Here is a 14,018-nt window from a genome sequence, read left to right on the forward strand (position 1 = left end):
CCAATACTGGAAGAAAGAAGCCACATATTACATCAGAGTAGCACACACACTTTCCATCATTTTAAAAAGTGGTCAGTTTCTGCAAGAACAAAGGAAATAAATAGACCCATCTTGAAACCAAAACGGCAAAAATGAGTTTCAGGAATAAAAGTCATCATGCTATGCTGCAATATATGATCCAGGCATACCCAATTATGGTTCAAACACTACCCAATTAGAATAAAAGGGGATCACAGATAGAGGGGACCAATGGGTCAAATGAGAAGCACGCATTTAACTATCTCCCTCAAGCAAAATGACTAATTCCAAAACCCTAGACTGGCAACACCCATGATGTATCAATCGAAGGATGAAAATTCCAACCCCACCATCAACACAAACTCAAGAATATATGGTTCTTTTCTTTCATTATAGGTTAATTTTTAGAACAGAAGAAAAGGATTTTCTCTTTACACACAAAAACTCGGTCATGATTGCAAGAAGCAAAATTGGAAGCCGCCAAATGCTAGATTGAAACTCAGCAGGAGAAGAAGATTCGGGCAGAACGAGGAATTCCTAATCCTTATCCTTCTTCATCGTCGTCTATCTTACTCTGAAGGGTTCTTGTTTTATAATCCAAGGGAACCCCCAAATCAGCGACCACACCTTGGCTGCCCTACGCTTTGATAAAACCGGAGCCTCGTGGAGGAGATCACGAGGGGGTTGTGGAGGGCGATGGGAGAGAGACGCATCGACGAGCATGGCGTGCCAGTCGATGCATTTTTTTCTTTCTCATTGTCCCTATTCATTTTGTAACAGGGGGAGGGTGGAACAAAAAAATCATGTATATTATAGGATGCGGCAGACGGAACGCCGTCCACCACATCCAACATTTGTTGGAAATCGTCGTTCCCAGCATGATTTTTGTTGGAATCACGCTGGGAGCGGCACGTCAAACATACCCTTAATGTTTCCAGCTATTGAACACCACAGCTTCTTGCAATCCTAAAGCTTGCAATTCTTAACCAATGAAAATTGTTCATATGTAACAGCCCGAACTCTGCTTGGCTCACCACAAGAATGAGCCAAGCATGAACATTTCAAGCTCTTATTTACCAAGCCTGCTTGACTAACCACAAGAGGGTTTGTGGGTGCTTAATTAGCACCACGTCCCGAGAGTCCCTGTCCATGTTGGCCGTTTGGCAGCGGGCTTTTGAGGCAATTGGTCACTGGAGAAAACGCCCCAAGATCGGGACCTCAGTTCTCTTTTTCCACAAACATTAACAAACACCAAATCCCCAACTAAACCTCCCAAGATATTCCAACCCCCACCATGCTCTCTCATTTCCAAACCAATCCACAAGGGCAATGACGTCATATCGTTCAACAACAAACCGTAAAAGAAGAAAAAGCTCCGCAATTTTTCTAAGAATGGGCCCTTCACACTTCAACAAAACCGAAAATAAAAATAAAAAAACACACAAAAAATATTAAAGAAAAAGCACATGACAAATTACAAAACCCCCCACCCCACTCCCACAAAGGAAGAGGCAAATTCAAAGAAAGCCGGTCCACCGGCGGTCAAACCCTAGCTTCGCTCAAAGCAAGCAGGCGAGAGCGAGGGCGAGGGAGAGCCAGCTGCTGCTGTCTCCGCCCCAGCTCCACCGGGTGAGAACTGATCCGGGTGCCCCGGACTTGGAGGAGGCGGTCTCGTTGAGGGGAGAAGAGGCAGGGAGCTTCTGAACGAAGACGGTGAGCTTGATGCCGTTGAAGCACATGCCGTTGCCGCAGATGAAGTAGTAGCGCTTGGAGTCCTTGAGCTCGACGAAGTCCTTGCCGCTGCTCCAGTTACCCAGCGCCCCGTCCGTCGTGCAGTTCTCGTACCCAGTCTTGTTCACCATGAACACGTTGTACTGCCCCGTCTTCGGATACCGGAAAGCTGCACCGGCAGACAAAGATCAAGAGAGGAGAGGAAGAAGAAGAAAAAGGTTAGGGTTAGGAAGAGTGCGGAGATTTTAGGAGAAAGGCAGAGGGTGGCTTGGGAACCGAACTTACAGATGAAATCGCCGACGTAGAAGGTGTGATTAGCAGCCCAGGCGGTGAAGTTGACGCCGGTGTTCCAGCCGTGGTTGTCTCCCACAATGTGGTCGGTGGCGAGGGCAAAACGAGCATCCTGGAGGGCAAGCAGGAGAAGCAGAACGAAGGGGAAGGGGGCGAGAGACCGCAGATCCATGCCGCGTCTTCTAGAGGCTTCCGTTCCTCTCTCTCTCTTGGTCTGAGAGGTGAAAGAGCGGTATAAATATGGCGGATATGATCAAGTTACTAAATTACCCTTTTTTATTTTTAAAATTCAAGCCGGGTTTTGGCAGACCCCTGGTCCTTGAGCGTGTATGTTGTCTCCTGAAGATAGCCGTTAGCTGCATCTCTTGTTTTGAGTTCCCAACGAAGGCCACCATGCCTGTAGGCATCACTTACCATCAAAATCTGATGTGGTTGCAAAGACTTAAGTACTCTTTTCTGCTTTTTTGCCATGAAAAGATGATTAAAAAAATTACAAAAATATTCTTGGTTCAAAAGAAAGAAAATGTCAGTTCGAGAAAAGAACAAAAAAAATCTTTCATTCAAAAAGTATGATGTTAACTCTTCAAAGTCCAAATGTTTCGTTTTTGCCCTAAGAAGTAAACTTTTGCGTCATCTGCTGTAACAGGAGCTCCTTTTGATAACGCAAACTTTGTCATCGTCACCAGTCAAAGTTATCGCCTTGTTTTTTAGCCTGTTTTACAACACATTGTTGCATTTTCGTTCCTGCCTTGTGTTACAAAATATTTATGTGTTCACGATCGACTGGTTCGATCATTGGTAGTAGGTGTCATAGGTGAATTTGCTGGTCATCTCTTTTTACAATCTTCTCTTCTTTTTCTTTGTCGTTAGACATTATGGAATAAAGCAATGATCCACAAACATTCCAACCAGTGCCATTAACGCGTCATGAGTAGCTTTCCATGTCATCATGCTATCATTGAAGAACGTATGCCATCTTTAGTGCCATTAAAGCATCGTTTTGTTATTGCAGGTGAATCTTGTTCTTTCGATGGTTGAAAACTTATCGATATTTGTAAGACGCTGGAACCTGTTGACAAGAATGCTTGTTTACAAATGCGAGGAAGACCTTCTACCCTATCCAGTATCTTCCATTCACTCATGTAAACACCCCAAATTTTTCTCATCCATTTTTTTTGAACTCACCCCTCGTGTTGTGCCAACCCTGTTAGGTCTGTGTAGGAGTCAAACCCCGAGTCAGTTTAAGAAAATTATCATTTTACTAACTTTCAATGAGAAAATTACCATTTAACCTAGGTCATCTCGGACCCCAGTCAGTCGAAGTCAACCAAGCCCATTGGTCAGTTCATAACAGTTAAAATATCAGTCATTTCAAGTTTACCCGAGCTCACAATGAATAGACAATTTTCATTTCTGGCCATTTCTGCCAAAATGGGATCATTTCTTCAGAAATAAGCTCATTTCTCACTCAAATCCGAGCCAATTGTCTCTGAGTCAGTCATTCACAGTCAATCCTATTCTTCAGAGTCTATCTTGAGTTCACCAGGAGTTCAAGCGCTCCAGTTTTAGTTCAAAACCATTTCCAAGTGTTTAGGAGCCCATTTTAGCCCGTTTCAGCTCTTTTAGCTGAAATTGAGCTGAGTTCAGTCAGTTGAGCTAGTGTTCGAGCTTCGATTTTAGTTCATGTCAGTATTATTGATCTTTGTTTTAGCTTAAACCCAGCTTAGATTTGTAATTCACTTTACTCTAGTGACCATTCCGTACAATTTCTCTAAAAATGGCAGTTTTTCTTGAAAATTTAGTCGAAAAGGTCAGTTGAGTCAATGTCTTGTCAGTCCAGTTGAGTTCTGAAACTCTAAAACCCAGCTCAATCCAGTTTATTTTAGTTTAATTCAGCTCAAGCTCCAATTTTCAGTATCACTCTGGCTCGGTAGAGCCCAAAAACCATTTCTTGAACCATTTTGCAAATTCTATCAATTGTAACACTTTTTGAATTGATATAAGTACCAATCGAGGTCTAATATCCAAATTTCTTCATTCAGGGTTAGCATTTCGCATGACATTTCATGTCATTTCTCATCATTTCATATCATTTCTCAACATTTCATCACATTTCATTTCATTTTCGAGGTCCAGAACTCCAGTTTTATAAATTTCAATCCAGATTGAGTTTTAAAAGTTTTCAGAAATCAATTTCAAACCTTGAGTTTCCAAATTTGATATTTTTACCTTTGAGATTCTAAATTTAGAAATATTTTTTCGAGAAAAACAATCTGGATTTCTTTTAAACTCAAATTTTTAAATTCTATAGTGGATTTGCTTCGCAACGGGGTATTGAACTTTAAATTCCGAGCTCATTTCAAAAGCTGCCAAAAATAGCTTGTTTTGTTCGAGAATTTTTCTAAAAAGACTATTCTATCCCTATGATTCTCAAAACGAATTTCAAATTTGAAAAATGAGCCCACTCTGAGATAGCTTATTCATTTGCATTTTCTTTTTATTAAAAAAAAGATGTTTCTTTTATTCCCTTTCAATTTTCTTTTCATTTGTTTGTTTTTATTTTTATTATTTTATTTTGCATTTTTAGAAAGGTGGGACCCACAAGGTGGTCGACCAAACCTCCAACCCCCTCTCCCTTCCTTTCTTTCCTTTTTCTTTTTCCCTTTCTCTTTCCTTCTTCTTCTTCCTTTCTTTCCTTTTCTTTTTCTTCTTCTTTTTTTCTTTCCTTTCTTCTTCTTCCCTTTCTTTCCTTCTTCCCTTCTCTTCCTTCCTTTCCCTCCTTGGTCCAGCCCATTCACGTAAATCTTTTTCCTCCTTTTCATTATCCCCTAAAAAAAACCCTAAGTCTATCCTTATTAAAGAACTAAGTTTGCTTTTTGTTAAAGGAAAGAAATCTAACTCCATTCACATGGTTGCCTTGGGTCTCTTCTCTCTCTCATTCACTCTCTCACGCTCAGCCCCCAGCAGCTCTCTCTTTCTAACTCCCTCTCTCTCTCAGCCAAGGCAACCTCCCTTCCTTGACAGCCTCCATTACAGCCCATCTCCAACATCAAGGCAGCCACATCTTGAAAGTACCACCGTCAGCCTTCAGCCACCACCTTCATCAACTACAGCCCCTCCCTTGACTGCAAACACCTTCAACCACAACAACTAAAGCAACATCACCAGCCTTGAGGCAGTATCTTCAGCCTTGGCAACTACCTCCAGCCACCTTCAAGACCTCCAGCCGTTGTAGCCTTCCTTGGTGCAGCCCCTCCATTACTGCTACAACTCCAACTGGTGCATTTGCAACCCAAGCAAAGAAAAATCAGTTGGAACAACACCAGTCCGTCAGCCCTTGGCATTTCAAAAGATTGAGTCTTAATCAAAGGAGGCGCTTCATCCAAGTCGTCCCGCTGCAAGTGATCTCTTCCCCCCCTCTCCCGTTTCTCTTTCATTATTTTAGATGTTTTAGTATATTTGATAGATGTGGTGTTTATTTATTTTTATGCACCTCCAGCCATTAAAGACTTAGATTCCAGCCTTTACATGGCTGAATTCTTCCTTTTAAACGACTAGATCAAATCATTTTCCATGCAGATGTTTTGTTCAATTTTTTTCCATGCATATTAGATCTATACATCATGTTATTCAGGTAGAATTAGGATTAGTTTTATGCTCATTAAGTTTTAATTTACTTGTTGTTTCATTTTCTGTAATTTCTTGTAAATTCTTAATTTTGGCTTCTGTTAATGACAATATTTCATATGACTATTGTTCTCTTTTTGAATTGAAATCTTTACCAAGTGATCATCCATGTGTTTACAAGATTTTGACAAAATTTTAAATTTTTATCATGTCAGAATCCATGCCTGTTATATCCATCCAGGAAAGGATTGTACCTGAGCTTCATCTCACAAGGCATTTTTCTCAAAAATGTCCCATCAAGGTCATCATGTCTTCCTTTCCCATTCATATAAGGGTAGAACTTGAAATTCATATCTTCATCCCATCCAGGTTAAGGGCTAAACCTGAGTCATTCCAAAATGCTTATCTTGTCTCACCCATGAGACCTGGTCACAATTTTCGTTTTCACCATTTCAGGATCTTCACCCAAAGTCCCATCACAATTTCCTCATTTTCTGTTATACAGTTATATCATTTTCGAGGATTTCATCTCTCCCAAGCTATTCAGGATAAGGTTTTAAGCCTGAGAAACCACGTTTTCCAAAATAAATTCTTCCACACCCAGTTCAAATCTTTTGACTGAGGCATTTTTCAAAATTTAGAGTGTTTTCTTTGCCACTAAGCTCAGCTTTCAACTGGCTTAGTAGCAAAGAGGGGCATCTGTGAACACCCCAAATTTTTCAAAATTTTGTAAATATTTTATTTTTGCCCCTGACCCCTATTTTCTGAATAAATTGAGTCAGTTCTAATCTAAATTCCTATTATTTCTCGGATTCACTAGAATCAGAATCCATTTTATATATCCGACTCAATTTTGAATTCGGATTCAGTATTCAAATTCAATCTGAGCCTCGTTATCCAATTTTCAAATTAAAATTACAAAAATACCAAAAATATTAAAAATAGTTTTAAACGGCTCAGACAGTCTATCTGGTATCCGTTTGGATCCACTGCTCTGTATTTCTCAATTCGAGGTCAAAAACTCAAATATTTTCTCAAAACTCTAGATCCAGATCCGTTTTCTGAAGAAATTTTCCAAAATTCAAACCCGAACTCTCAGAAAACCTTTTTTTGTAAACATTTTTAAATTTTTGCAAAAATAATTTAAAATCCTTTTTTTTCATAATTTAAGAGTTTTTACTTCAAAAACACAAAAAAAATTAGAAAATATAAAGAAAAAGAACAAAAAAATCAAAATAGAAAAGAAAAAATAAAAAAATGGTTTAAAAGCCCTTTTGTAAAAGTGTAAAAACCCATTTTGAGAAAGCCGTTTTGAAAAGAACAACTCTTTTGAATTTTTTCAAAAACCTTCATACCTGATTCAAAACTTTTCTAATGGCCTCCCGCTATAAAGGGAGATCATGGGGAAGGCTTCAACACCGCTTTTCACCTCTGCACCTTCCTTCTTCTCCCTCTCTGATCCATCCATCTTTAGCCTCTCCGATCCCCATCTTCTTCTTGTCTTTTTTTTCTTATTCCCCTTCTTCCTCTCAAGCCAAGGTCGAACATGCCTGTGTTTGAAGGTTGAAGGCATCTGCAACCGAAGGTAAGTAACTCATTCCCTTCCCCTTCTTATTGCTTATCATATGCACCTCTCATTTTTCATAACTTTCCTTCTTTTTTCTTTTACTTTGATTTTCTATAGAGATTTAGTATTATCGGATTTTTCTGTTTTAAATTTTATTTTCTTCTTCACGGCATTACGGGTAGGGATCGACCTACATATAGCAGGATCACCCCCCCCCCCCTCCCCCATTGCTACAACAAAGGGAATGGCCCCATTTCAATATCCTTTTTTATTTTGATTTTCGATTTACATGTGTTTAATTATCTGTTCGTGTGGTAAAAATCAATATTCTTTTGAAACAACAACTATCTCGTTCCTTTGTTTTCTGATTTACACATGGTAATCTCATTTTATATCATGGTATTCAGAATTGCCGTGCTTAATTTCAAGGATTATGTTCATTTCTGCGCCAATTACATTGCGTTTCTTGATTTCACTTTCTGCATTTCTTTTACTTCTAATCTATAGTTCTAGATTTTAGTCCATTTGAAATTCCATTTTTTACAGTTATAATTATGATCCATGTTTTTTTTTTTTTTCTGTTTTATTTTCTCGCGTTTTGCAATCTGTCGGGATTGACCCCCCCCCATCTCTTTTGGTTCAACTCTTTATTTTCTTTGTTTGATTCCTTCACTGGTTCTATCCTGGTAAATCCACTCGTCCAGATTATTTCATTTTGAGTCATTTATTTTGATATGTATATTGCTGGGATCTATTAGAATTACCCATCTTTTGTTTTATTTCACTGATCTTGTCTACTAATTTCTTTTGCTCAGTACTATCTTGTTCATTCATAGCATTCTGTTGCATCTAATTCTTCATGTCCGTTTTGCATAACACCACCAGCATCTGCATCTTCTTGTTGAACTCCCCCCGCCCCTTTTAAATCTATTTTGTATTCACCATTGTCATCCACATTTTTTGTATTCTTGAGTTGCATTATCTTCATTTTATTTTTAACGTTTTGATTGATTTTGTTGATGATATTTTGTTGTTTCTGAAATCTTGTTTTATCGTTAGTATGCATATAACTATTCATCCTTCACTTGTCTCGAGCCAAAAGTTTACTGGGCATTAGGGCCCATTTTCCATCATAATTCCTGTAGTTGCTAACAGTACAAATTGCTGATTCTGGGCATTTCTTTTTTTTTTTTTGTTTTACACTTACAGCTTCACCGACTGCTTGGTATTAACATCTAGCGTCAATCCACTATTAGTATCTGTCCCTTTTTTTTTCTTCTCCTGTGAACAACATAAATATTGAATATATGTTCATGGTTTAGAATAATTTGGCCAAAAACCCATCTCTGTCAGCCGTCCAATTCATGGGCATGGGGAGACTGAAGCAGGACTAACGACCATTTCTCTAATTGATGGTGGAGATTGAGCTTTGTAGTGAAATGAAGCCTCGAGAAACATCACTAGGCTCCCCGTCTGAAAATAGAAATGTTACTTACTCTTTTTCCTCTGTTTCTCTTATTCTTTTCCATGCCTCAGTAAGTTGTATTCATCGAACAGTGCCAAGAGTGATACCTGTAGAAATAGTGGAATGGAATTCTTATTGGAAGTGATAGATGCAAACAAGGTAGATAGTTATGTCTCTTGCACGCATGCACATATGTGCATGCTTAGCAATGATCAGTTGCGTGAACCAATTTCAGATTAACTTGACCTAAACTTAAGGTCTAGCAACTGGGGATAACAATTTAGTTGACTGGATGCCTTGAACTGAGCTCAATATCGGCTTGTGCTTGCTTGACCCATGAGAATTTAAATCTTTTGTTTCATTCTTCATTGTAGATTCTCACGGTCTCATTTGCTTTTCAGAGTTTTGAAAGTGGAGACTGCTATCTGTAGAATGCCCACATTTTCATACAAAAAAAAGACTTTGTTCCTTTTCCCAGTTTCTAGTCCTGACAATTAGCAGTTCCACCAATGTTGCAAAAAAAAAAAATGAACACGTGATCACTCATTTTATATTTTATAATTTACATTCAAATTTTGTTTAACTCTCACATACTAGGAATTTTGTTAATCATAATCCTGGCACACTCGGCTCGTTGCAGACACTGGCAAGCACCTCTATTCACTTAATACCTATTTTTATCCTGTGAAGCCAATAAGGTTTTATAAGACTGAATATGCACAACAGAATGAAGGATATTCGTGGTGTTTAGTTTGGGATGTAATCTTGACCTTGCTATATTCTTCCAGTGATAACAAAAACATCTTCACAGGAATTGAAAGTGTTTTGCAGAAAAAGAATTTTCTGTTGTACCCATCTTATCTGTTACACTTCCTACCTTTCATCAACACCACATACCCCAACCCAGTATAGGCACTAATACCTACTGCAAAAACTCCTGAACCCAGTCCTTGCCTTATTACCCACTCTCCCCTTTACACTTGCTGCAAGCTTCACATCTACCTACTGTAACTATATACTCAGCACCTACCTCATTTACTGTATTTTCCTGCTAACCCTCTTTCAGCCCCTTCACGCCTTCAACATCCACCTTACCACATTTACATTTCAGCACCCACTTTCACCTCCTAATCACTACCTACCACACATTCTGTGCCTACAACATAATGCATTACCTACCTTCATCACTCTACAGCCCTGCTGCACTTGTCCATATAGGCTTGCACCTATGTATATCACCTCCATTGCACTTGCTGTTATTTGCAGCAGCTAACATCACTCCCTCCCCTCATTCACTGCTGTCACAAATGCAGCACACTTGGTACAATTTCACAAGCACCTCCAGCATCACCTTCACTATTACCACCTGTTGTAGCTTCCAGCACCACTTACACACATCTGCTGTATACCTTCACTTTCAATACACAACACATATCAGTAGCCTACAATAATAACCAATTCCCCAGCAGCCATGTTAGCCACTATAGAAGGAAAGCTCCTCACACTTGAACTTTCCAACTTCTACTGCTTTCTGAACAATGTTGTATAGAGTGATCAACCTGTTTTGCTGTGGAGTCATTTTGTTGAAAAGGGGCATTGAATTTTCGATACCCTCTACTTAAGGTTGTAAGTGTTTTCACTATAATAGTATCAAAGAACTTGAACTATGACCAATCTCTCTCTGTATATGTTGGAAATGTTCCATTTTTCAATACATCCCACCAATCATTTTTGGATTAAATAGTTCATGTGTTAATGGATTTTCATTATCTGCTATGTATACAATTCACCTTCAGCATACCTATTGTGACATTGCATTCATACCCACATTGTTGCATCTCAGTATATTCTTATATCATCTTACATATTGCTTGTACAAATATAAATGGATCATGTAGATGACTCAATCATTAGGCATTTAGGCATATCCAATCATCCATATATCATCCTTTTCATCAATTCATCAATATAGTTTCTATAGATTTTCTGCAAAGTCGTGTGGCATCCATCTTATAATTGATAAGTGCATTAATCTCACCCAACATGCCTCTATACATGCCATCTTAAATCCCTTCCCCATTTCATCTTCATTAGTGTTTCTAGTCTCTTGGTTACCTTTTATATTTGTTAGAGACTCATTTATTTAGTATAAGCATTGTATTTAGATACGTATATTTGCATTTTATTATTATTGGCCTAGACATGACCATATGCTTGTTAGTCTCTCAACATGACACCTCTTTTCCACATTGTTTGTACAAACTTGAGATTTTGCATGAATTATGTGGAAAAGTTGGTTTTCCTTCTTAATTCAGGAATTTGATTCTCAATTCAACTCAAAAACTTGTAACAGCTAGATATAATGAGAATTCTTTATATTTTCAGTCTTAGAATAGAATGTATGAACATGTAAATATCATGAATTATCTGTTTCATATCATTTTTATTCTATTTCTCAAAAATCCACAATGGTGAAACACGAATGGCACGTGCACCATTCTAATGAGAGGTAATTAATCCTAAGCAAATGACTCACATTGATGACCATAGTCAAAATGTGGGCAATGCTTAGAATTTTTATATTTTATGGAATAACATTGGATCCACACTGGATCCCTTTTCAAAAATCATCATATTTTTTCTAAATATTTTCTTCCTTTATCAGAGTTTAACTTGAAATTAACTTAAAATATATATCAATGGTCATAGTCAGGATATATTGAGAGTTAATTTCATTTCAAACTCTATGAAGGCACCAAAATAGGTTTTATTCTTCATTTGAATTTAAATATAGATTATCTTATAATACATTTTATGACCATAGTAAGAAATGTATTATATCTTCAATCTTATTTCAATTCATTCAAAGAATGAAATATGCTTTTCAATATTCAATTTTCAAAATTCCTTCATCATTTAGGATATAATTACATTATCTTTTTCCAAGTATTTCAAGTTCTTCTTCAAAATCTGAGTGATTTTGAGATAATTCTTCAAATATCTTCTTCATTCCTCAAATCAATCTTCAATTCTTATTTATAAATTCAAATTCATCTTTCTATCAAAATTTAAACTTCAATTTCAAAGTCCAATTTGACTTTGAAATTTCGAATTTATCTCTAGATTCAAAATTCAATTTCCAACTCAAATCGAATTTCAAAGTTCAATTCAACTTTGAAATTCCAATATCATTTATAGGATCAGGATTCAATTTCAAAATCAATTTAATATTTCAGATCAAAATTTCAAAGTTCAATTCAACTTTGAAATTCCAAGTTCATTTCCTGATTTCGAAAACCAAGTTTTATTCTGTATTCTTTACTTCAAAATTTCCAAATCTTCTGATCTCAGAATTCAAGTTTTATTCTTTATTTCTCAAGATTCCAAAATTCTAAGTCTTGTCTCTTAAATCCTAAATCAGAAAATTGGTATTTTTTCTGAAAATCGATTTTTTCAATGTTCCATTCCCTTTTCCAAATTTCAAAATCGATTTAGGATTTCTTGGATCCAATTCCAAATTCCACATTGGTTTCCAAAGTCCAAATCTATCTTCAAATTCCATTTGAACTTTTCATGGTTCAGATCCATCTTCAGATCTCATCAAAATTTCCCAGAATCCAGATCCGTCTTCTAAATTCCATATTGGATTCCCGATTTGAAATCCAATTCCCTCTTGGATTCCAGATTTAAAACCAAATTCCATCTAGGATTCCAGAATTTCAAATCCAATTCCATCTAGGATTCCAAATTTCAAATCCAAATTCTATCTTGAATCCCAGGTTTCGAAACCAATTCCATTTTCAAATTTTGTCTGGATTTCTCAAAATCCAGTCTCATTTTCAAATTTTATCTGGATTTCAATTCCAGTTCAATCCCTATTTCAGGTTATGATTTCGAAACTCAAAACCAAAGATCCCTTTTCAAAACCGATTCTTGAAAATCGATCCAAATTCAAAGTGCATCTTGACTTTGAAATTTCATTCTTATTTCAAAATTCTAAATTCGAATTTTAAAATTTCCTTTTCTCTTCATTTCTTCAAATTCAAGAGCTATTTTCAAAATCTTTGATTATCCCAAGACTTAGAACTTCAAGTCTCTTTCTAGATCTATTTCAAGTTCTAAGTTAGATTCAAAATCTCCAACTTTCAAAAACCATTTCTTCATCATACTCTCAAATTTATTTCAGAATCACTTGGAAAGTCCCAAAACTTTTGAATTCTTCTTCTTAAAGAGCATACATCTTTACATTTTCACAAGCATGATTCTTTATACATTCTAGACTTAGAATAAATTCTTAAGATAATATTTAGGCAAAGCAAAAAGGCATAAATTCGATCCTTGGTTCGACTACCCCTGGTAAAGGCGCTAGGAACGATCAAACCTTGTACCGACGAGCGAACCCCGTCTCTCCATCATTTTCTCGCAAAATTTTAAAAACGGAGGCAAGTAATTTTCAAAATCTTTTCAAAATTTAGGTCAAGTGAGACCTTTGCAAAATAGTTCCTCTCTTCCTTCTTTTCTTTTTTCTTCTCTCTTCTTTTCAATCTTTTTATTCCCCTTCAAAAAGAGAATAGAGGATAGAAAGGCAAAGAGAAGGAAAAGAGAAAACAGAGAGGAAATTTTTTGCATTGATCACATATATCTGCATCTTCATTCCTGTTCTTAAATCCTGATGTGTGTTTGCATTCATGTTATAGCATTTGTTAGCATCTGTGTCATTGCATCAATCATGTTTTAAATACAATAGCATTTATAATTTGCCTTTTGTTCATCCTTGTTTTAGTATCATATATGTATATTACTCCTTTGGCCATTCATTCGTAACATTATAATGCATCTTCTCTGCAATCAGCTTGTAGTTAGTCATCCACTACACTATGCACAACATTAAATTCTCTGCGTCTATCCACTTTCAAATTTGATCTGTCATCGGCATCTCATATCCACCTACGTCTTCTATATTTTATCTCAATTAGCCTGTCAGTTCCATCCATTCCAGCTTCCCAGACATAGCAAAATGCAAATCCATACCAACACCCCATAACTGAATCCTTGTTTTACCAATAGCTTCCATTATGCACATCACAACCATGATGGTAGTCGGAACCATGAACAACCCAGTGTTGGGTTCTTTTTGCATTCCAGCATTTGGTGCCATAAGTACCTCAACTGCAAAAGCCCCATCATAAGCCAAACCCCCTGTTACACCTATCCTCTCTAACCATTGCTTTCTTGAGGGCCTCTCCTGCTTCTGCTTTGAGCACCTCAGAGACCTTCCGTAGATTGAGGAAACCAGGCAAGGTAGCCTTTATATCTTAC

At 37.1% G+C, this 14,018-nt stretch overlaps 1 protein-coding gene across 1 annotated transcript; it reads right to left on the minus strand.

The window, feature by feature from the left end:
• Positions 1 to 1,379: 1,379 nt before the first annotated feature.
• Positions 1,380 to 2,313, minus strand: LOC149849249 (early nodulin-like protein 19). The gene is made up of 2 exons (XM_090013880.1): positions 2,035 to 2,313; positions 1,380 to 1,918 (listed from the first exon to the last, which is right to left on the minus strand). The coding sequence occupies exons 1-2, from the start codon at positions 2,210 to 2,212 to the stop codon at positions 1,578 to 1,580; spliced, it is 519 nt and encodes a 172-aa protein (XP_089870006.1). The 5' UTR covers positions 2,213 to 2,313; the 3' UTR covers positions 1,380 to 1,577.
• Positions 2,314 to 14,018: the final 11,705 nt, after the last annotated feature.

The sequence above is a fragment of the Nuphar pumila genome, chromosome 1 (genome assembly GCF_984573655.1).
Source record: "Nuphar pumila chromosome 1, dmNupPumi1.hap1.1, whole genome shotgun sequence".
Lineage (NCBI taxonomy): Eukaryota > Viridiplantae > Streptophyta > Magnoliopsida > Nymphaeales > Nymphaeaceae > Nuphar > Nuphar pumila.